This window comes from Arachis ipaensis, chromosome B7 (genome assembly GCF_059453495.1).
Source record: "Arachis ipaensis isolate K30076 ecotype BB chromosome B7, ASM5945349v1, whole genome shotgun sequence".
Taxonomy (NCBI): Eukaryota; Viridiplantae; Streptophyta; class Magnoliopsida; order Fabales; family Fabaceae; genus Arachis; species Arachis ipaensis.
Genome location: NC_142442.1, coordinates 18,196,012 through 18,219,935, shown reverse-complemented (window position 1 = coordinate 18,219,935; position 23,924 = coordinate 18,196,012). Strand labels below are relative to the sequence as shown.

The following is a 23,924-nucleotide window of genomic DNA, read 5'->3' as shown; positions in this document are numbered from 1 at the left end:
AAATATGTTGCCATCAACAATTATGCTACCCTAGTATTTACACCCAAATTAATTCATATCTAGTTAAGCCACTACAAAAAGCCTTCTCCTTTTGGTTTGATGGTTTCTTACAAAATTGAACATCCCTAATGCATAGAATTTCAAAGTCAATCACATGAACCAGATATACATAAACAAAAGAATTCTAAAATATTAATCACCAAACTCCAACAAATTTTATACTATTCGCTTTAATCCAAGCATCCATGCACCATGTAATATTACTAACGGTGTTATAATTTCAAAAAAAAAATGGAAATCAACGGCGGAACAACAACAGTTGTGCGCAATGTGAGTAAACAGGCAAAGAACCAAAAATCAGGTATAACAAGGTTCTTGGAAAGGAAGCAGTCAAAATTGAACTTCTGATGACGAAAGGAACCAAAATAAGTAATAATAAAAATTACTTCATAAATGCTTTAGATCATTTCACAATCCTAAATTTTTAACATTCATCTAGTATAATTGTCCCCTCTTATGTATTAAAAATATCACACACTTAAAAAATATTATTCTACATAATTAAAGTCATTAAGTTTTCCAAAATATACCACTAGTGACAATAAAAAAAAGAAAAAAAAGAAAGAAAGTACAGGTGATTTGTTTCATTGAGCTGTTGGGGGAGAATAGTCACAAAATTATTAATGAAAGAACTAAGAACTAAGTGATGTTGGTTATGCATTTGACCAAGTAATTTGCAAATTCTATGCAATGCCTTGTTGACTTTGATCTGGTGCGCCAAAAAGGACTATTCTTATTGATTTATTAATTATTTTTAAAATCTAAAGCGGCTATGTTTAGAATGTACCAAAAAAAGGATTGCGATGGTAGATGAAGATGGTCATCAGAATGGAAACAAAGATTTTAGGTAATCAAACTCAATAGCAAAACTACTTTCCTTTACATCCTATCCAATGAAATGAATCAACATCTTCTTATATAGCAAGTAGATATGTGAGGAAAAAGCATATTATACTTTCAGCCGAGATTAAAAAACTTAAAAGTGTTGTCACATTATACTTGCACTTTTTTCCTTAAACAAACAAATATGATACCAAGTAAACTCTTTTTCTTCAAAATCAAAAATGCCTAATGAGTAAATTGAACGGTTATTCACACGTGACACCCTGTTAGGTGAGTTAACGGAAAAAAAAAATTGGTCACCAAACTCAACCAAATTTCAAACACTTATGAAAAATTTCAACCATCCATTCACGTAGAGAAATAACCATCCGACATACAGTGAATAAACAACTCATAGCGCAACAAATTTAAAGCACGTGCTTCACACCAATTGCTAACTTACTAATACACGGAGACAAAATTCAGTCAACCACTAAAAAATAAGACGAGAAAAATAGGCTTCTCAACAATATTAACTGGTCATTGTTATTTTCATTTTTCTTATGTTAACAAACACTTCCAGAAGTCAAACAGACTCAGTAATGCCCACAAGCAGCAAAATAATTCAATGCAACCATAACAAAAAAATACTATGAACATCTAATCCGTGAAGGAACAGCTAGCCGTGGACTTACCTTCGATGCGGGCGAACATGCACACACGACGGTTGCTCTGTGTTTGTTGGCGGAAGACCACAGGCGACGCGAACACGCCAGGACTTCAAGCTCGGGAGCTGGCCATTAGAAGACGACGTAGGTTGCGGCTGGGCGAGGTCCACGCGACGGCGATGGGAGGCTATGACTGCCGCTGCTCGTCTACCCAGTGGAGGCGCTCCGGAGGATGGTTGCTGCGGAGACAGGCAGGCTGGACGACGGCAAGCAGTACAAACAGAGCGCCGGCTGTGAGGGGGTCTCCTTTGTGAACGCCGTTTCAATTGGGGGTAGGGAAAAGTTTTTACTGTTAGGTCAAAAAAGGGGGGGAGTGGGTGGAATGATTATGATGTTAGTAATTAAGATGATTAAAATTAGGATTTGGGGGAGGGAGGGGGTATGGGTGTATTGTGTTATTAGTTTAATATGGCCAATATTTAGGGCCCGTTGTTCATGTTATTCAAGATGGTCATTGTCTACCTAGCACTCCCCTTATTAAAAATAGATAATAGAGGAGAAAATTAAATTAGGACAAGAGTTTTTGCCAATTTTTTCTTTAAAGCTTGAATTCCCTAGCCCCTTCGATCTTCTTCTTTTCTTCTCTATCGGCAACCATTGTTGCTTTATTTTGCCGAAGCTCGTGTTATTGTTGGTTTTATGAAATAATTTGAAGTTGATTTAGTTTAGATGTTATTAAGTTGTTAATTTTTTAAAATATTTTTTTAATTATTTTTAATGTACTTGGAAAAATTTTTATTAATAAAAAAATATTTCAAAAATTAATTTTTAAAGCTACCATTTATATTTTTTAAAGATTTTTTATTTAAAAAATATTTTAACATAATAAATAAAGAATATTTTTATATTATTATATTCAAACATAATTAATAAATAAAAATATTTTTATATGAGATATCTAAACATCAAATCATTTTTATTTTTTTAAAAAGTTTTTTAAAAAAATTTCTAAAAATTTTTATTTTCTTAAAAACTCATCCAACCAAATTTTTATTCTTTTATCATTCGAATAAATAGTCAAATTGGTCGCTAAAAGATCACCCGATCTCCAAATTAATCTCCAAAAGATTATATTAATCAAAATCGTCCTAAAAAGATTTAAAATTAATCACGTTAGTCCCTAATGACGTTAAATTTTACTGACGTGGTACGTTAGTTTTTTTTTGTCAGGATTCAGGCTCACAGACGGCCCAAACCATTATAAAACTGGAGCCCTAACCTAAAAACCCGACCCGACAGTCACATAATCTCCTTATCCTCTATGCGTCTCAGCATTTGTAACACCCTACCACACAAAGCTTTACGCTTAGGATATAAATCAAAGGTAAACTCTCTAGGGTAACACCTCTATGCGTCTCAGCATTTGTAACTAAACCATAATTTTGGTAAACTCTCTAGGGGTATCCAAGTCCCAATCTAACTCTAACTCTACAATTCACTTTCTATCTCATTAAACTCTAACGCTATAATTCATCTTCTGTCTCTTCCAACCCTCCGAAACACCGGTGAAACAACGCTCAGCATCACCTCCGCCAGCATGAGGGATCTCTCAGTTGCAAAGACACACAGTATAGACAAAAAAACGCAGATAGAATGCAGTTACAGCAGGTAGAACATATAGCAATTAGACATAGTCAATCAAATAAGCAAACTCAAACAAACAAACAAATGCATATGATGTATGCCTGTCTATGGCTGATGATATCATTTATCGATTATATAGCCAACCTGACATGTTCTGGTAGCTAACCTTGGACAGAAACACCCATTACGGAACAAGTGGATTTGAGCCACAACCCCCTTGCTACTACCCGCTTAACCCAGAGCAAGTGGAGTAACCACTACTGCTGCTACTACCCATGCAGGTATTTACAAGCTCAACCTGGAGCAAGTGGAATAATCCACTATTGCTGTTACTACCCAGATGTCACAATCACTGACTTGGAGCAAGCAGGATGAACCACAATCTTTGCTACTACCCAGGTATCTCAATCACTGACCCGGAGCAAGCGGGACGAACCACAATCCTTGCTACTACCCAAGTACTTCAATCAATCAATTTAAATCTCATTTATTCATCATTCATTCATTCATAATATTTTTGCATTTCCCCAAACAATCTACATTAACTCAATCATCAATCATAATTTCAGTTCTCATTCATATCATCATCAGTGTGTCCACACTCTCTCAGTTGTAATTCCATCCTTCGTAACCCCCTTCAGTGCCACTTGACTTTTCCTATAGGCTCACTCTTCTTGCTAGACTTAAAACTAGGTATCGGACCTTAGAGAGTAGTTACAAATGTTTGTAAAGTTAGAGAATTAGCTAACTTTGAAAAAAATTACATTTCTGCCAAACAGGGGTTCTGTGTACGCGAGACTAAGTCCGCGTACGCGGGAGTGTAAAAATGGCATCTCGCATATGCGACCCCTGGTCCGTGTACACGGGTCATGAAAACAGCAATGCTTCTCCACGTCACATGCAGGTTCTCACGTACGCAAGCCTCTCTTTTTCATCAAAATGGCTAAGTTGCAGAAAAAATCATATTTTTGTACCAAACTTCAACAGCGCATAACTTTTTTCATTTTAAATGATTTTCATCCGTTCTTCGAACAGAATAAACTTCACGGACTCAATTTTCATTTGAAATAAAGTTTTACTCAAATTGGGAGTCGGAAGCCGAATTATGGCTCGTCGAAGTTGGTTAAAAATTATGTTTTACCAAAAAGCACAACACCTCTATCCTTTCCAAATTCTCAAATTCAAAACCAAGGTTTATACCTCAAAACAACACCAATTGCATTCAAAAAACCATATTCCTATACTTTTCATCCCTTTTACAATATACCAACATCCCATTTTATAAATTTTGTTCCAGATAAGCCATGATCAAAACAACACACTCATTATTTTTCAACATATCATTATCATCATAACTCATAATCATCTAAAGTCATCACAAATATCAATAATCATCACATTTTTATAATAGCTTAACACCTTCACATTATATAAATACACCACACATACTCAATCAAACCAACCAATTCATTTAAGAATTTTTAACAAAATCACTAATCCTCAATCATTCATATAATTCAACTTATCCTACAGTCAACTAGCCTAAGTTTTCACATGATATTAAACATTAATTACGAGAAACCAAAATCATACCTTGGCCGATTCCTCCCTAAGCTCAAAAACACCTCAAATTGCCTCTCCTCCACAAGCTTCAAGCTTCCAAATGCCAATTTCACAAGTTCAACAACTAAAATTTCGTTTCAATCCACCAATTGAACTCCAATTCCACATGATACACAATTCATATAATATCACAATAATCAATATTGAGCTCGCTAAATCACCAATTCACAAAGGTTAAGGTTTTCTTACCGTTATCCACGAATCAAATGGACAAAATTTGGTGATTACCCGCCACTAGAGTTTACCTAAACCATCAAAACACCAAAATCCTCAACATTCACAACCCAAAAATCACGAATTGAAGATGAGAAGAATTGTACATGAAATCTCAAATTACTTACCAAATTGTTGGGTGAGTTTTGTAGAAAATTTTGAGACGAATGCGTGGCCGCTGACAACTCGTTAATCGGAGCTCCGGATTGAAAGTTATAGAGGATTGATTTTTTGAAGTGAAAGGGGTTAGGTTTTTGGTTTGCTCCTCCTCAATGGCAGCGTGAATGATGGAATGAATGGGTGAAAATGACTGAAGTTTGGCTTATATATGTTGGGCCTTAGGTCCGGTTTGGGTCCGATCCAATTAATACAGTCCGTTGGCTCATTTTTTTGACAAAATCTTTAAAATTAGTGTTAAAATTTATATTTTAATTATTGAAAAAATTATTACAAAGGACCATTAGGAAGATTTAATTATTAAAAAGGACCTTTAATATTAAAATTATTTAGAATGACTAATTTTATAATATTAAAAAAAAAGACTAAATCTTTTTTTGTGAAGAGACAAATATATCCTTAGATTATTTTTTTATTTATTTCTTTTTTTAAAACATATTTTTTTTCTAATTATCTATCATACTCAAATCTTTATTCTTCATTTATAACTCATAGAGTCATTTGTTACTGTTAATCACAAAACGTAAGACCTGAAAGTAGTACCTCGGAGTATACTAATGGGATTTGTTTCGAGAGATTTCTTTCTTCAATTATTTAAGGCTTAACCCTTGAATCAAATGCAATAATCGGTGTTAATATAATTGGTGTCTGGCGTGAAATATTTGTATACATTTGTGATAGACACCCGACTCCTAGCAGGTAAGTTGATTTTCCAATGCTGCATTTGGTATATCCTTGTAGAAACATTGCTATTGAGTAATATGTTTCTTTCAAATTTGTTTTTAGATTTTAATGTTTATAGATTCCTCGAAAGCAAGCAAGTCCTGAGGGGTAATAGAGGTTTACTCAATAGTAATGTTTCTGCAAGGGTATACCAAATGCAGCATTGGAAAATCAACTTACTTCTGAGCCGGGTGTCTATCACAAAGGTATACAAATATTTCACGCCAGAGACCAATTAGATCAGCACTGATTATTGTATTTGATTCAAGGGTTAAGCCTTGAATAATTGAAGAAAGAGATCTCTCGAGACAAATTCCACAAGTTTTTAATGATTTATTTGATGTTCATTGTTGACTACTCTATATATGATAATAGTAAGACATTAGTATACTCCCAAGTCTTACGTTTTGTGATTGGCAGTAACAAATGTCTCTATGAGTTATAGACGAAGAATAAGGATTTGAATATGATAGATAATTAAAAAAAATATATGTTTACAAAAAAAGAAATAAATGAAAAAATAATCTAAAGATATATTTGTCTCTTCACAAAAAAGATTTGGTCCTTTATTTTAAATATTATAAAATTAGTCATTCTAAATAATTTTAATATTAAAGGTCCTTTTTAATAATTAAATTTTCCTAATAGTCCTTTATAATAATTTTTCCTTAATTATTTCTACTTTTCTAAACTATGAAATTTAATTTTCTAATTTCTTTAAATAATAATTAATTTATTGGTTAATTATTTACTAATTACCCGGAGTTTACACCCTCCATGCCGGTTCCAACAACTGCTACCTCCTCGTCGATGTCGTTCTTCTTACCGTCACCTACATCGGCGCCTCGCATAAGCTCCCATAAGTATCTATTTTTATACCCCAACCGTCCAAACCCAAACCCCAAACTGACCCCTCTCTCTCTTATTGTTGAAAGTTTAAACATAACTCCAAAAACATGGGTAGAATGAGTAGAGGAGCTAGAGCCGTTGAGGAGCAATTCTGGTGAGAAGAGGGAATAACGGAGATGGCGGGTGGAAGAGCGGACACATTTACAGAGTGGACAAACTTCCACCGTTAGCAGCCGGTAAAAGGTGGAGGTCTAGGAATGGTCTTTGTTCCAATTTGGCAGTGTCCATAAAAGAGTACGGAGGAAAACCGACACAAGCAGAGCAGATCAATGCAAGTTGCAGTGGAGGAAGAGACCACGTTCCACCAGAAGCCAGCGATGGTGACTGAAAAAGAGGACGGAGAGGAGTTGGATGGCGTAGCGACGTCGATCTCTGCGACATTAGGTGGAGGGTGTTTAGTGAAGCAACATCTACCTACTCACGCCAGAGAGGAATTGTGGGCAAGGACCGGTAGTGTCGTGGTAGAGGAACATGCAGGGACTGACGGCGACGTGGAACACCTTACAGGGCGGCGGCATGGTGGAGTTTTAGGTAGAAGACGAAGAAACTGCTAAATGTGGTTCGGATTGTCAAATTAACGTGTCATGTCAGCAAAACTTAAGGTCGTTAGTGACAGAATGGACGGAAGGACCAACGTGATTAATTTTAGATCTTTTAAGGTTGGTTTTAATTAATTTAATCTTTCGAGGATTAATTTGGAGATCAGACGATCTTTTAAGGACTAATTTGATTATTTACCCTTTATCATTCTCTTCAAAAAGTGGATCTAGGGTATATCTTGACTAATTAGACTATTAATACTCTACTTTGATATCCATTGTTCGATTGTACGGTGTTTGGTGCACCCTTTGATTACGTAGTGCGCTGAATAATCCTCTCATTGGTGTTTGTACTATGTAGCTTGTACATTGTAAACGTTTAGTGTTATTAACATCCAAAAAAAAAAAAAAAAAAAATGGAAAAAGGAAAAAAGAAGCAGGGATAGAAGCTGAAGAAGAAGTAAGATGTTAGGGTGCTTAACCTTTGTTGCGCCGTTTTCTCCATCTCCTCTTCTTTCCCTCCATCGCTTCTCTCCTCTCTCTGTTCCTTCTTCTCCCTCTGGTCAGCTCCCCTTCTCTTTCTCTCTCTTCAATTCTTTATTTCAATGTCTTTTCTTGTATTGCTTTCTTCATTTCCATTGTTATGCTTCTTCCCATATAGATATAGTTTACTTCAGTTCACGAAACACTGAATGTGAATCTGATTAGGTCTCCACATTTTTTGCTCCCAAGTCTCTACCTTATCCGCACTTTCATAATCCTGTATTATTAGCACTAATTTTTGTCTTTTTCTTTGTTCCTCAGTCATGTGATGTGCAAAAAATGTATCTTTAAGCTTTTTGAGGGGCCAAAGGGTTTGCATACTTGAATTACCTTTTTTATTTTTCTGTGACATTTTTTTAATGCAGCATTTTTATATTTTGGATGTCAAGGATATTATTTTATTATGTTATTTTAGGTAATGTTATGATGATTATAGTACAGCTTGAATTCTGTCACTATATTATAGGTTGGTTTAGGAAGTGCTTCATTTTGCTATTAGGGTCTTTAATGTGACAAGTTATATTTTCTGCCATGATGGTATAAGATTGCTTCCTTTTAGTATAAAAAATATTATAGTTAGGTCCTGTGTCAATAACACGAGACAATTTTGTTTGAATGTTGTTGCTGTTGTGTAGACAGGTTTATTGAAGCTTGCATCGCGTAGATTTTCTATAACAGCAACTAAAGCAGAATCGTTGTCAACTATGGCAGTTGTAAGTTAATTGAATTCTCATTTCATCAAATAAGAAAACCTACTTGTTTTAAGCAAGTGGTTTGTTTTCCTTTGCTAATTTGTAACACATTTCTTGAGAGGCAAAATTCATGCACCATAAGAAAATGGGTTAGTGTAGCATCACAGAATATCCTAAGATGCTCTTTGTAATAGAGAGTGATCAAAGACTATGCTCCTATGATTGGATCCAGGATGCGGAAAATGTTGGCAGCGTTAAAAGGCAGTTGGCGCTGCTGTTTGAGGTATCTCTGAGGACAACTGTGCCAAGCGAGCCAGATGTAGCGCCATTAGTTGAACCTTGCGCTGCAAAATCTGGGGTTAAATTTGGTGATTACCAGTGGTAAGTTAAATAATTTTTCTCGTTGGCCAACATATACCATGAGGCTGTAATTGGCATTGTAAATATCAGCAGAAGACTTGTAAATTAATGTCTTCAGGACATTTTTTCTTTCTAAGAAAGCTAACCAATTAGTTTTTTCCTTTGTAGTAACAATGCAATGGGTATATGGTCTAAGATAAAAGGAAAACAAGCAGAATTTAAGGGTCCCCCATCTGTTGGGCAGGTATGATAAGGGAAATTTCCTATACTTCTTCATGCTCTGCCAATGTGTATTTCTTTTAAAATTCTCATACGAATTATTTATTTTGGATTAAGATCTTGATTTGCTCGAGTGAAATGATAATCTTTGTAGGCAATCATGAAGAATCTACCCCCATCTGATATTATAGAGTCGTGCTCTGTAGCTGGTCCTGGATTTGTGAATGTTGTCTTGTCAAGGAATTGGATAGCACAGGTGACTGCATTTTCAACCTTCTAGTTTAAAAGAAGTATTCATCTTGTGCCCGAGTCTCCTTACACCCCCCTGTTTTCCATGGGTTCTGGGAGAGGTTTTTCGGTCTGGAAGTTTCTATACTAGAAAGATAATATTTCACTTTGTTTGGGTATCTTATTCAAGAATTATATAGTAATTAACAGGAAACAACTTATCCTGCAGAGATTACAACGGATGTTAATTGATGGTATTGATACATGGGCGCCAAGGCTTCCACTAAAGAGGGCTGTGGTTGATTTTTCCTCACCCAATATTGCAAAGGAAATGCATGTTGGTCACCTGAGATCTACCATTATTGGGGACACATTGGCCCGTATGCTTGAATTTTCACATGTGGATGTTCTTCGACGAAATCATGTTGGTGATTGGGGAACACAGGTAGATTTAATTTGCAAAGTTGTTGTTTTCTTGTGTCATCAAATTGAAACTAGTGCATGTTTATTTGTGATTAAATCTTTGCTATATGTTATCAAGCTTTTTTTCCCCTCTCATTTTAATAATGGCTCTGGGAAATCATTTAACTTGACTAGCTTTGGTTCATTAGCAGTTACTTGGTGGCTTGGTAACCAATTAGTAATTATATTTAGAACCATGACTGTTTTAAGTTGCTTTCCTAGATATACCCTTCATGATCAATAAACTTTAAGAGTTAGCTTAGGAGAAATAAGGTATTTTGTGCGATCTCTGTTATTCTTCTTTGTTGTGTAATTTTACAGTAACCTAAGATACTGCTCCTTCTGTGTGCTGGCAGAGGGGGAGGGAGAGAAGGAGAGGGAGGGAGGGGGGGGGGGGTAGAAATAGTTTAGATATTGAGCTATTTGACTATTTCATCTTTTAGCTGAATTAGCAGTGTACATTGATTTGTTATAGGGATATCCATATGACATATTTGCTAGAATAATATTACATTACATCACCAAATGGCTCAAAGTCTAAACATTTGTTTTGCAGTTCGGAATGCTGATTGAATTCCTCTTTGAAAAATTTCCAAACCCAGAGGATGTCAACGAAGCAGCCATTGGAGATCTTCAGGTTAGTAAATATATTAAACTGAACTTTATACCATTTGTTTTCATGTAGGTTTTTTGTTTTTTGTTGGTATTTCTTCATTCAGATTTTATTTGATTTTATTTTATTTTCCTGCATATCATTCTAATTTGTTAATTTTTGTGTGGAAGTAAAAGGAACCTATGCTTTCCCAGGTTATGTAAGAGTTAGTTTGCCACAATTGCTATTGAACTTCCATGGACAAAGGCCTTAAATAAAAGTGATTAGTTATCTTTGCATGGGGTGTGGCAAATAGGTATATGATGTTTGAGGACTCAATTTTATAATTCTATTGTCACCTTTTTTCATGGATAACTTCAAAATAGAAAGAAGGTCAAGGGTGAGGCAATCGCTTGGGTCATGTTCAATCATTAACATTTCTCTTTATCAATTACTGCAGATTACCCCTTCAACATGGAAATGATAATGTTTATTGGTCTTGAGGGATAATATTCTCATTGAGTGTTGCTTGTTTTATCTTTGTTATTCTGTCTCACATATATAGTTGATGATTTTATTTATTTAAATTTACTTATTTTGTTTCACGAGAAAAATGGATTATTATCAGTGATTCTAAAATTAATCTTATCTGGTGAATTTCGTTCAGACATTCTATAAAGCATCCAAAGTGAGATTTGACAGTGATCCCGAATTTAAGCAAAGGGCTCAACAGGCTGTTGTCCGGCTTCAGGTAAATTGTATCTTGATTTTTCCTGTGTTCTATGTTCATGAGATGTTGTGGAACCTGCTTTTGAATTTTATGCATGTAAAATTTTTTATTTCAGGGTGGAGAAACCAGGTATCGCGACGCATGGAAACAAATTTGTGAAATAAGTAGAACCGAATTCCACAGAGTCTATGAACGCCTTGGAGTTCACTTGGAGGAAAAGGTAAAGATTCTAGGTTCCTCTTTTAGTTACTTTGTTAACCAATGATATCTAATCTTTTCTGCCTCCAAATTGAATACCCCAAGGCATCATAGAGCTACAGATAATTTTATGGTGTATCGTGGCTTATTATTTATTGGGTATGTTAGAAATTTTTGTAGGTGGTATGCTTTTTATTCAATTCATGATGTCAGTTAAAGTTCTGTCTGGATCTGCTATTTCTTTATCCATTAACTTCTATCTTTGCTCTTGTTCTATTATGACCGACAGTTTTGAGTTTTATTTTAACTTTTTCCAAATTGGCATTGGGTACCTGCTCAGCTTTTCTCTTGCCCATAAGATGCTTGGTAACTTTGGTGTTTTCTGTTGGAATTATATTCTCAAGTAAAATTGAAATAAGGTTTTTGTATGAAATAGAATTCCTCTTTGGTTGATTGGTTTACAAGCTTTAGCATTTCCAGTGAAAATCCTTAATATTGTAGCTGACAGAGCAATGTTTATGACCTGAGTTAGTCTTCAGTTAACTGTCATAATGCCATTAGTTGCTGCATAAATTATTGCAATGAACCAGTAATATATTGAGTTTATTTTAGGTAAATAAAGGTTTTTTACCTGCATCAGTAAATGTGACTTTTTTATGTTGTACTGAATGATGTATTTGGTCACAGGGAGAGAGCTTCTATAATCCATATATCCCTGGGGTTTTGGAGGAACTGAATAAAAAAGGAATGATTGAAGATAGTGAGGGTGCTCGGGTGATATTTCTTAAGGATGTAAACATACCGCTTATTGTTGTGAAGAGTGACGGTGGCTACAACTATGCTTCAACTGATCTTTCAGCACTTTGGTCTGTTTACTGTCCTTAGTTGTTTGGACATATTTTTGAGAATTTGATAGTTGCTACTCTTGAGTGGTCAAATTTTATTAGCAAATACTATTTCAACTTTAGTTATTATTTATATCTTGGATGTTTCATATAAATTTTGGAAATCTACTTCTATCTGCATTTTTATCCCTGAGCAGAATTGGAAATATATTGACTGGGGGAACCTATTCCATTTTGGTTGTCTCTGTTACTTGAACCATGTAGGTATCGGATAAATGAAGAGAAGGCTGAATGGATTATATACGTCACAGATGTTGGGCAGCAGCAACACTTTGATATGGTTTTCAAGGTATGTTACAATTAATGATGTTCATGGTATCTTGTAGTTCCTTGATCTTATTGTTAATACCAGAACCCTTTCTACTTGTTTTTGCTGGCAGCAAGTCATTGTTCTTTATTTAAAGAGTATTTGTCTGGACGATTTCATCCTAACCATTTCCAACCTCAGTGTCCTCTTTGACTTTGTTTTATTATTTTTGAAATCAATTTTTAAAATGAAAGAATAATTTTTCATGGCAATGAGTGAAAATGTAAGACATCTGCTTCAATTTCCATTTCAGGCTGCTAAGCGTGCTGGTTGGCTGCCAGCTGATGATAGTTTATACCCAAAAGCTACTCATGTAGGTTTCGGCCTTGTTCTTGGGGAAGATGGAAAACGATTTCGGACTCGCAACACTGAAGTGGTTAGATTGGTTGATTTGCTTGACGAAGCCAAGAATCGCAGTAAAACTGCCCTTCTTGAACGTGGTAAAGTACCCATTGTGCAATTTTGACTTCTTCCTTATCCACACGCAAGCGTCTGTGGCATGTATTTCTGCTTAAGATCTGTGAATGCATTCCTTTATTTTATTCCCATTGGGTCAGATTTCATGCACCAGCTTTAACTTTCCAAACCCTATGTCTTGGAATCTTTCAGATACGGCTAAAGAGTGGCCTGAGGAGGAGGTTGAGAAAACATCAGAGGCAGTGGGCTATGGTGCTGTTAAGTAAGCTTATCTCACACTAATTATTCCCCTTCTATTTCAAATAAACATGATGTATACAATGGTGTAGTTTATACCATACTTTTGTTTTAATTTGGAGAAAGATGTATTTGCTAGCGAAGTCCCATGACGGAATTTTTGAAATTGTTATATGTGGTTTGCTTAAAATCTTTTGCTAATTCTATGAGGTTTTTGCTTATTAATGCTAACTGCTAGGTAGGGGTGTTCATGGTTCAGTTTTTTCATAAACTAAACTGAAACTGCACTGAACCAAACTGCTTTGTCACATAAGAAACTGGTTTTAAACCAGTTTATAATACAATCCACCAGTTTTAATTGAAAAAAACCAGTTTAATCTAGTTTATAGGCTAAAACTAGTTTTAACATACAAAAAATTAGGTTTTACATCCCCTCTCTCTCTCTCTCTCGCCCTTCTCTCTGCCCCTCTCTCCTCTCTCCCTCTTCTCTCTCTTCCCCTCTATCCCTCTCCTCTCTCCCTTCTCTCTCTCTCTACCTCTTTCTCCCCCTCCCCTCTCTTCCCCTCCTCTCTCTCTCTTCCTCTCTCTCGCCCTCTTCTCTCTTGCTCTTTCTCTCCTCTCTCCCCATCCTCTCTCCCTCTCTTCTCCCTTTCTCTCCCTCTCTCTCATCTTCTTTCTCTTCCCCTCTCTCCCCTTTCTCTTTCTCTCCTTTCTCTGTTCCTCTGAGGGAGAGAGAGAGAGAGAAAGAGAGAGAGGGAGGAGAGAAAGAGAGAGAAGGAATAGAAAGAGGTAGAGACAGAGAGAAGGGAGAGAGAGGAGGGGAAGGAGAGAGAGAAGGGAGAGAAGGGAGAGAGAGAGGTGGGGGGAGAGAGGGGAGAGAGAGAGGTGGGGGGAGAGAGGAAGAGGGAGAGAGAGAAGGGAGAGAGAGGAGGGGAGAGAGAAGGGAGCGAGAGGAGGGGCACAAAAGGGAAGGGGAGAGGGAGAGAAAGCGAGAGGAGGGGGAGAGTATGTAAAAACTAAAAACTAAAAACTAATTTTGGAGTTTGAATAAAATCAATTTTATTTGGTTTAAAACCACCTAAACCATAAAAACTGGTTTTTATAAAAATTATAGTTTCATTTGAGTTTTTTATTTGAAAAAAACTGGTTTATTTAAAACAATTTCAGTTTAGTTTAGTTAAACCAGTTTTTTTGAACACCCCTACTGCTAGGTAAATAAATTGCAACAATAGTAAATCTTATCAGGTTGATGCCTTTATGTAATTTGCTTTTCCAAACTAGCTGTTATATTTTTATTCTGCAGTTATGGTTCTGCTTTGACTTGACAAATTTTTCAGTTATATTTAGCTTATGCAACTGGAATTCTGAATGAGATGTTGCCTTGTAACACCATATTGTTGTGTCTTTACAGGTATGCTGACTTAAAGAACAACAGACTAACAAACTACACCTTCAACTTTGATCAGATGCTTAATGATAAGGTATTTAAGTAAATTTTCTTTCTTTTTTTTTTTCTAGTGACCGTTGTTTATGGTAGGGCAAGAGTTTGAGCTATAAATGAGGACAGTGGTGGGGTTATGGCTAGAAATGAGTCTGAAAAATTAAGAAAGAGTTGTTGTCCTAGCACCTAGGCTCCGTTTGTTTAGTGTATACCATGAGACATGGACACAGAGACATAGACTATATAGACATAGACACAAAATACATGTATACATGATTTATGTTTAGCAAAGAACATACATAAAACACATAAAATTTTAAAAAGTCAATAATACCCTCATCATCTACCTTTATCACCATCACCGCTATCTATATTTTTGCATCAACCGCTACACTGATTCTTTTCTTCCATCTCCATTCATAACAAAAAATTACCCAGATAACAAAAATTTCAGTAATTTCAACAACAAATTCAATACATATCTTCCTAATTAAACAGCAAGTAATTAATTGGCATGATTCCCATTTTGAATCCTTGTGTCAATTTTAAGTTGTTGAAGAGCGACGATGAACGAATGGAATATCGTAGTTTTGCAGCTGAGAAATTAAAAAATTAATTGGAAGGTGGGATATTTCAACGGCGTAGAAGCCAACGGAAAGAAATTGTCCATAGCATTCAGACTATAAATTTTATTTTTTTCTAAAAATAGCACAGATTAATAATAAAAAACAAAGAAAAAATAGAACTTTATTAAAAGGGCAAATAGAAGGATGAACAGAGATGAAGACACAAGTCGCAGATCTGGAGATTTGGAAGAAGAAAGAACAATTTGGAGAGTATGAGGAGGAAGTGAGGCAGTGGCAGTGGCAGAGGCACTTCAGTGGAGGAGGTTGGTTGGCCATGAAGAGAGAAGAAACAGAAGTTGAAATTGGGAGAAGGGAGGGGAGAAGAGATTCTGCTTGGTTGGCCATGAAGAGAGAAGAGACGGAAGTTGAAATTGGGAGAAGGGAGGGGAGAAGAGATGAAGAGATTTGGAGATTGATGAGAGGAGAGGACAAAAATAAAAATATAGAAATAAAACAAGGATAAAATTGTCAAAATAATCAGAGTCTCAATATTAATTTGTGTCTCAAGTTATTAGAGGTACACTGAATACATGTAATTTGTGTCAATCTGTGTACCAGCGTGTCCTTCAAAATTGTGTGTCTCAACAACCAAACAGAGGACGTGTGTCAGCGTGTCTCTGTCTTGTGTAGACACACCTACTAACCAAATACTACCCTATATATTTTTGAAACTCTTGTTGGCAACTGTTCAACTTCACTTTCTTCCCTCCAAAAGCTAATCAATCTATACTTACCTTATTGAACTTGTGAAACAGGGTAATACCGCAGTTTATTTGCTGTATGCACATGCTAGGATCTGTTCTATCATCCGGAAATCTGGAAAAGACATAGAAGAAGTAAAGAAAGTAAGTTTATTTTTTTCCTGGGCTTTATATTTACCAGTTTATTAAATATGTAGTGTGTTGTGTTAATATAAAAACACTAATAGTTGTTCTAGTTATTATGTGTTGAGTTTTTGCATGTGTCGAGGGTTTGCTTTCTGCCATGATGTAAATTGTACAATTCAATTAAGCACTGCTCTGTTATGATACGACACTGATACGATTCAATTTTTTTAGGCGTTTATATACAGTCAGTTAGCTAAAGATCGAATTCTCCATAATTCTTACTATTTGTTTTATGTTTATCAATTCCTTGGGACAGAATGCTAAAATTGCATTGGATCATGAAGATGAGCGCGCTCTGGGGCTTCATTTGCTACAATTTTCTGAGGTACGACACATGAATATGGTACTAGTAATATTTATAATCATAACTTTTTTACTGGAGCTCTACAATCTTATGCTCATGTGCATGTTTGAACTGTTTTAATTTTTCAGGTTGTTGAGGAAGCATGCACCAATTTATTGCCCAATGTGTTGTGTGAATACCTTTATAATTTGTCAGAAATATTCACCAAAAAGTTTTATTCTAATTGTCAGGTATATTTCTAAATCAATCAGCTGAAGGTATATTTAAGTTTTTATGCAATTCATGATGAAGTATGCATAGAAAGTATTTGCCATTCTACCTGTTAATTATAGCATCATGTTGGAAAAAGATCCTCTAAAGTAAGGAGATTGGTAAAGTGATGAAGTGAGAGGTTAATCACTATTGAATTTGTAACTCCTATCATGTGTGCGCTCTACTATCTTAATTTAAGAGTGATTAGACATATACTTTTTTACTTTATCAATTTCTTCACTTTAGAGGAACTTGATCTAGATGAGGTGAGTTGACATGGTGTTCCACGCTTAAATATATATACAACATTTTCCTCGATTTAAGTAAACCGATTGTCATCGGCAGGTTGTTGGTTCGCCTGAGGAAGATAGTAGACTTTTGCTATGTGAAGCAACAGCAATTGTGATGAGAAAGTGCTTCTATCTCCTTGGAATTGTACCTGTTTACAAGATATGAACCATAAAAGGGATGGTCAATTACGATTTTTTGCAACTACCATTTTTGTTTTACTAAAAAGTTTAGGGAGTTAAATTCATAATTATGACAAATTGTATCTTGCCCTCACCCTTTTTGTTTATGCATTTGAGATGAAAATAGTAAAACAGTTAGTTAATGCTTGATAGTATATCATACTTGCAATTTGTTTGGTTTACCAGGGAAACAAGAAATTACGCCTATGCGGATAAAAAGTTAAAAACCAACATAACGCTATTTCAAAACACTGCTTTTTCATATTAACCATTCTTTGACTTATTTAAAGTATATTTAAAAAAATGAAATTAGCTTAAGTTGCTTAATATAGAATTATTTTATTCAAAAGCCAAAAGAAAAAAAAGTTGGTTTCAAAAAGATTTATAAAGTGACTAAAATAAAGAAGAATTTTTTCATTCTATTTGTATAAACATTTCAAAAATAATTCATTGTTATTATCACTTTAAATCCTATCAAAATACTAATAGATGATGAATATCTTCTCAAACTCTAATTTTTTCTGCATTTTAATAAAAAAAAACTGGTTTCATATAAATATAGAATTATAGAAATATCAAGATGATGTGGAGTGAGAAAAAGACCACAATATAATAAATTTTTATAAATTAATATTTCTTTATTTTTGTTTTTAATTTTATTATCATTTAACTACTTATTTTTTTAAATTTGTTTACAACAATAATATCCTAAAAGTTCGCCACATACATTTTCTTTATATGTTATCACTTTTATTAGTAATTTTTTATTTATAATGGTGGATAATATTAAATTACTTTTAAATTTTTTTTAAAACAAAAAGCTCAACACAAGGTGGAGTATCAACGAAAAAATACTAAACAGATAAAATAAACTAATTCCTAATTATCTTTGACAAAAGTCATCAACACCTAAAAGATTAAAATATCACTCCACTTTTTGTAATTCTTAATCAACTTGTTGACTATCCCTGCAATACATTATTCTTGATTTCTGAAGATTTTGTCATTCCTTTTCAATTAAGTGCTCCAAATGATAACAATAAAATCTAACTCACCAACATTCTATCAATTCGACTACATGATTGACCTTTGAACCACGTAAACTTACAGTCATTCAGCTCTTTATCCACCAGTTCCATAATGCTGACACACTAGCGCCTTTCCTTTCTTCCAACTGCACAATCTCATTGAAGACACCCATGTAGCAAAGAAGAACTTGACATATTCCCGATAAAAAACTCAACTATTCCCACACAGCAAGCTTTTCTTCCCTGGTATGCACACCATATACCAAGCAAACCGCACAAATAAAAATTATTGTTTGTCAATTTTCCTTCTATACACAACAATCTCTCTCTTTTGTAACAATTACTCAACTTAAACATCGTAACATCCCACATTATTAATAAACCTCCAGAAGCACACCTTCCGATCCCACAAATTCTAAACCCGCATCATTACTCCAAAATTGCACTACATCAAATTTAGTAATCACCTCCTTCTTTGTCTCTATCAATCCTAACATATTCATATTATTTTTACGTTTAAATTTTTACCATTTTTCACTTTTCTAACACCCCCTAAACCCCTCATATTAGACAAACTAAAATCATTTAAAAACTTTATTATACACCTTATTTCGGTTTTTGGGGCGGCTCCTTCTTACTTTCTCTTTCTGTTTTGCTTGCCTTCTTTTTTGTGCCAATACTTCATTTTGAGTTTGGAGAATAGTCATAATGTCCTCATCCTCGTCATATAAAACAGCTCTTGATTCGATAGTCAGATTCCAAGCAGTCCTATTTTCAGCCATATCTTTATCCCAACTTCCTCCGTACTCATCTTGATTAGTTTCACAGTCTGCATCCTACTCTGAGTCCCTCGAATATTCCATGTTCCTTACAACCCTTCATCATCCAACCCAGTTTCCTGCACCATTGTATTCTCATCTTCTAAATCTGAATCATGCACTGCATCACCCCTCATCAGACATATGCCAACATACTACTTACCACTCCCGTCTAAACTAGCGTGGGTCTCATTAACTACACTTGGTGAAATATTTTCCTCCGTTATACTGTTTGAATAATTCTCCGCACCTCCGCCAATTTTCTTTCCGGCTTGATTTTGCTCGTCGGGTGCATCAGGGACTTCACACTCCTCCCTGCCCTCCACGCCATCAAGCTCAGTACGGACATAATCACCTTCGCTACCAGCAGCTGACTTTCACACTGCTCCCAGATCTGCCTCATCAGCGCTGTTCACCGTGGTCATCATGTTCTTTCAGTCCATTTGACAAAAGCTCGAGGATAGAAATATTGGAAGATACAAATATATTTATATGATGGGATTCATAATATAGATATAGTGATAAGTAAAATATGTGTTCTGAGATAAAATTTGTACAATTTTCTATCTATTCAAATACTGAAAATTAAAAGACACACATATATGCTTTTGTATCATATCTTTGTACTTCTATCCAAAACACCCACTAACCATAACGTTAATATGTGATGTTAACTCGCTCGGTTACCAAGCATGTTCTGATAACTTTTTTACATCAACCGCAGACATCAAAGTACTGGATAGAATAAAATCCTTGTAAAGAAGCCTAGTTGTGTAGATTTTGGCCTTGCTAGAATTTTTTTTTTTTTAATATGGGAACTAGAATTGTTGTTAATCACATGTTGGCTGTCATAATCGACAGGATATGGCTTCTGGCTTGGCATGCTCTCCATAACTTTCTAGATCACTTTTTTGTATTTATATATCTTATGTGACTTTATGTAGAACAGGTGAATCTACCACAAAATTGTAAAACTCCATTTAGTAAAAAGTAAACGTAACATCTTATACTACTACATGGACAATAATGTTTGATATATATCACATTCAAAATGACAGAATGGTCTGTGAAGATCATCTTTACATTAAATCGGCAAGCAGACAGTAATGGAACTCCAATTGTTTAAGGAATTGACAACATATATTAAGCATAACATTCTATAAGGCAATTCTGTTGACCCAATGCTAATCGTTCTTGGCTGTGTCCTTGGGCATCTCAGCTGTCTTCTCTGGTTCATTTATGTTGCCTGTCATCTCCGGCTCACTTAAGCTATGAGAAGCCACAAGTGTTTCCACTGGAACTTTAGATACGTCACGACGTACTCCGATATCAGAAACCAATCGGCTAACACAGTACATGCCATAACCAACTGCGGCCAAACCACTCATACTCGTGGTCATAAAACGAAGTGGTGTAGAAACTACAGCACTAGCAGCAGCCAAGTAAGATGCTGCCTGTCCACTCCGGCCTACACTGAGATTTGTGAACACAAGCAGACCGGTTTTGCAGTAAATTGCAAAGTCTTCGCAGTTATTCTTGAAAATGTTATAACCGCCAAATCCCTTTTCAAGAAGAAATGAAGCACGGCGAAGGACATCTTCAGGTGGATCAGAAGCAGCAAGGGTACAGGTACCTCCTCGAGGTTTGGCAAGAAAAAAAGCAGCTGAGACACCATATTCAAAGAGGTATAGCTCACCACCATAAAGAAAACAATCCAAACACGACGAAATGACACCCTCATTCTTCGATAAGTCACCACACTTTGGGCAAGGATTGTCAAGATCACGAGCAGGAGAAGAACTAACGAGGAGACGGTCCAGAACAGTTCCTGTCCCAATTTCTTGTCCTGCTCCCCTGGTGAAGTGGGTCACCATTGCATCACCGACATATATTCCTGGTATCTTGCACAAAAAACTATTGACAATTTCAGTATAATAGACAAGTTAAAAAGAAACGATAGGTTCTAAGTCCATTAGTTTTTACCACATGCAGAAGCGCTAAATCTCCTAATACCATTTAGTTATATATTTCCATTGGTGTTGTAGAACAACACAGCACATTAAGATTGCAAAAACTGAAAGATTCATCAAATATTTGGTATATACCTTAAAACATCCAGAAGATGTGACATTGATTACTAAGAACAAAGTTTTGGATGTAGTCATGTAGAACATTGAATTACATCATAATATAACAGTGAAAGGGCACCAGCACAATCAAGTCAAACATCGAAGTTAGCAGAATTTTCATTAATTTCTCCCTACAGTTAAAGCGGTTATTTCCTTCTAGCTTCATAGGAGGACAGGAGCCATGTAGGCATTCATGGCTTGCAATTCCACATAAAACAAATCTATGAACAATCCACAGACTCATTAATATTAATCTCTGATACATGAAAACAATAGGCAAACATGAACTCAGGAAATGCATGAGGGTTGTAGATATTGATATCAAGTGGGAGTGAAAGAATCCCTCTTGTTGAGCAGCTGATATACTACCAGGAAAGAGTAAGAGTGTACATAGATGAGAGAGGAAGCGAACTTCTGAATTCTCATTTGATAGACTTGTCCATAGACTAGCATGTCTGATATTAGAAACAAACTCAATTCTCTCACCTAAATTTGATGATTCATCACCGCATCAGCCAACCTCGAAATATCTTTTTTACTGATAACCTAATATAATGTGGTATTCGTATAATGCTAACTGCTAAGTATTTGCGCATGGCAATGTCATTCATGAGTTTTGAAAGTAGTTTGATTTAAACTTTGAATCTCAACACTGTAGGACATGGGTAATATACATGCTCCCCAAACCAATTCAATGCTAAACATTGTCAATTACTCAAAAGAAACAGGACAGTGACCTACATTTTCGGTACCACACAAAGAGGTCACTTTGAAACTTAGGGAAACCTTTACAGATTCAAAACCTACAGTAACTATTATCATCCATTTGTGCCTCTCATTATTTGATTTATTTATAATCTCACTTCTCTCCAAGCTTCATGCTGGATCTCAATGAAGCACATACTCATGTGCCATAATTTCACAGCCAAAGTTAGGGAAATAAAAAAAGGTTGCCCAAATGAAATTGAGATTTTCTGATACAATAATAGAATGATTATTAAAAATAAAATGCATCATCGAAACCAGAAAGGGAATAATATAAAACAACAACAAAGTACCAAACACCAAAAGGGAACAGAAATGGAAGTAGAATTCGGGTTATGTAAAGACAAATTAATGAAGAAACTAAAAAAAGAGACCGTGATGTGCGTAGATGTAAGCTTGCCTCCATGAGTAAATGTGATCACCGGGTTTCAGTTGTTCTCTATCGATCTTATTCGAAAACACTCCCATTTCAAAACCTAAATTCCTCTTCTGTTCTGTACGATTCGTGTTTGTATGCAAATCAATCGCAATTCACAACTGCAACAACAACACAATCAAATTACAATCTGAAACCCTCTTTCTCTGTTTCTCTCTTCTGCGTAAGTTTGGAACCCCAATAAACGCAATGAAAATGGTTTTCCTTTGTGTTGTTTTGCTTTTACTCAACGCTTTTCGAGCATTCGAGAGAAGAAGAAGAGCAGAGAAAGGGAGAAGGAAGAATCTTACTTCATTATTCCGATTAATATTCCCATTCTCCCTACGCGAAAATGATTCTCTTTTAGTAATTGTCTCTCTTATCTATTAATTTTTCACATAAATTAATATTTTAATAAAGTCTTAAAATCTTTGAAACTAACACTGTAATTTATTTAGTATTTTGTAACTGTCTTTTAATAACTCATCATCCAATTGAATATTATAATGAGTAATTCTTCGTATACAAGTGTTTTTCTATACAAGTCATACAAGTTATTTTGTATTCACGCTATTTTCACCGTGTCTCTTTTTTTTTTTTTTCGTGTTTCTTTTTTTTCTTCTTTTTCCGTGTCTCTTCTTCTTTTTTTTTTGTAATTTTTCTCTCTCCTTATTGTCATTATCAACACCACCTCTTCCTCTTTCTTTTTTATTGAAATTTCTTCTCCTGTTTTCGTTTTCTCTTTCTCCTTCATCAAAATTACCAGAAAAAACGAAGAAACATTATTCAAGGTATTTTACTGTTCTTCTAGATTTTTTTTAGATTGTCTATGTCATGTGCCTCATCCTTAACCAGCAAAACATTAAAAGATTTTAAGAAGAAATATACTGTCTCTCCCTATATTGGGTGTATTTCTTAAATCTTTTGGGTGTATTTCTGTAATCCTTTGGGTATATTTCTGTAATCGTTTGGTTTATTTCTATAACTGTTTGGGTGTATTTCTGTAATCCTTTGGATGTATTTCTGTAATCGTTTGGGTGTATTTTTGTAATTATTCGGGTGTATTTCTAAAGTTCCATCATTTTTAAAACAATTTCAAAATTTGATGTCAGAAACCATGAAAATCGAAAAAAACAGAAGGAAATCGAAGACAAAGAGAAAACGTACGAAGGAGACCAAACAAATTTGATAAGAAACTTGAAAAAGAAAACGGAGATGAAACACGCAAAGATGGTTGAGTAACGCGCGTGTTAGGCCCAACTTGTAAGACTTGTAAACCAAAATGACTTGTATGTATAACACTCCTCTTTTATAATATATATAGATAAATAAAATTAAATAAAATATATGACTGAATTATGTAAAATTTAGTCGGAATATAAATAGAAAATTCTGTATACAGATAGCGCACAAAACAATAATAGTCATTAGTCAATTAAGTCAATTTAGTTCCAATTAACTTTGGTTTTTACTTTGCCATGTGGACAGTTGGATACAATCATACAATGAACTTCTTTCACT

At 35.0% G+C, this 23,924-nt stretch overlaps 2 protein-coding genes across 8 annotated transcripts; one reads left to right on the top strand and one right to left on the bottom strand.

Annotated features, from left to right (window-relative positions):
* Positions 1-7,740: 7,740 nt before the first annotated feature.
* Positions 7,741-17,403, top strand: LOC107609144 (arginine--tRNA ligase, chloroplastic/mitochondrial). 2 transcript variants are annotated; one of them, XM_016310990.3, is made up of 18 exons: positions 7,741-7,940; positions 8,561-8,634; positions 8,846-8,994; positions 9,142-9,217; positions 9,347-9,448; positions 9,650-9,865; positions 10,439-10,519; positions 11,142-11,225; positions 11,320-11,424; positions 12,090-12,268; positions 12,512-12,596; positions 12,868-13,054; positions 13,224-13,293; positions 14,680-14,749; positions 16,091-16,180; positions 16,479-16,547; positions 16,655-16,756; positions 17,124-17,403. In XM_016310990.3, the coding sequence occupies exons 1-18, from the start codon at positions 7,844-7,846 to the stop codon at positions 17,232-17,234; spliced, it is 1,947 nt and encodes a 648-aa protein (XP_016166476.1). In that variant the 5' UTR covers positions 7,741-7,843; the 3' UTR covers positions 17,235-17,403. The 2 variants fall into 2 exon arrangements, with proteins under 2 accessions (XP_016166476.1, XP_016166477.1); XM_016310991.3 differs by having other exon boundaries at positions 7,750-7,940; positions 8,557-8,634.
* Positions 17,404-20,111: 2,708 nt separating this feature from the next.
* On the bottom strand, positions 20,112-22,824 carry LOC107609226 (protein LEAD-SENSITIVE 1). Of its 6 annotated transcripts, none has more exons than XM_088494075.1 (3): positions 22,715-22,775; positions 22,363-22,525; positions 20,112-20,988 (listed from the first exon to the last, which is right to left on the bottom strand). In XM_088494075.1, exons 2-3 carry the CDS (start codon positions 22,454-22,456, stop codon positions 20,279-20,281), a joined length of 804 nt encoding a protein of 267 aa, XP_088350201.1. In that variant the 5' UTR covers positions 22,457-22,525; positions 22,715-22,775; the 3' UTR covers positions 20,112-20,278. The 6 variants fall into 6 exon arrangements, with proteins under 6 accessions (XP_088350201.1, XP_088350202.1, XP_016166588.1 ...); XM_088494076.1 differs by having other exon boundaries at positions 22,389-22,525; positions 22,715-22,762; XM_016311102.3 differs by having other exon boundaries at positions 20,112-20,995; positions 22,363-22,824.
* Positions 22,825-23,924: the final 1,100 nt, after the last annotated feature.

What these genes read in the sequence shown, in the direction of transcription:
- LOC107609226 (XM_088494075.1), bottom strand. Translation starts at nt 22,456, where the DNA reads ATGGGAGTGTTTTCGAATAAGATCGATAGAGAACAACTGAAACCCGGT. An exon ending in TTACATCTACGCACATCACG is followed by an intron (nt 20,989 to 22,362) that starts GTCTCTTTTTTT and finishes GCAAGATACCAG; the next exon opens with GAATATATGTCGGTGATGCA.
- LOC107609144 (XM_016310990.3), top strand. Translation starts at nt 7,844, where the DNA reads ATGTTAGGGTGCTTAACCTTTGTTGCGCCGTTTTCTCCATCTCCTCTT. An exon ending in AAATTTGGTGATTACCAGTG is followed by an intron (nt 8,995 to 9,141) that starts GTAAGTTAAATA and finishes TTTCCTTTGTAG; the next exon opens with TAACAATGCAATGGGTATAT. An exon ending in CAGCCATTGGAGATCTTCAG is followed by an intron (nt 10,520 to 11,141) that starts GTTAGTAAATAT and finishes AATTTCGTTCAG; the next exon opens with ACATTCTATAAAGCATCCAA.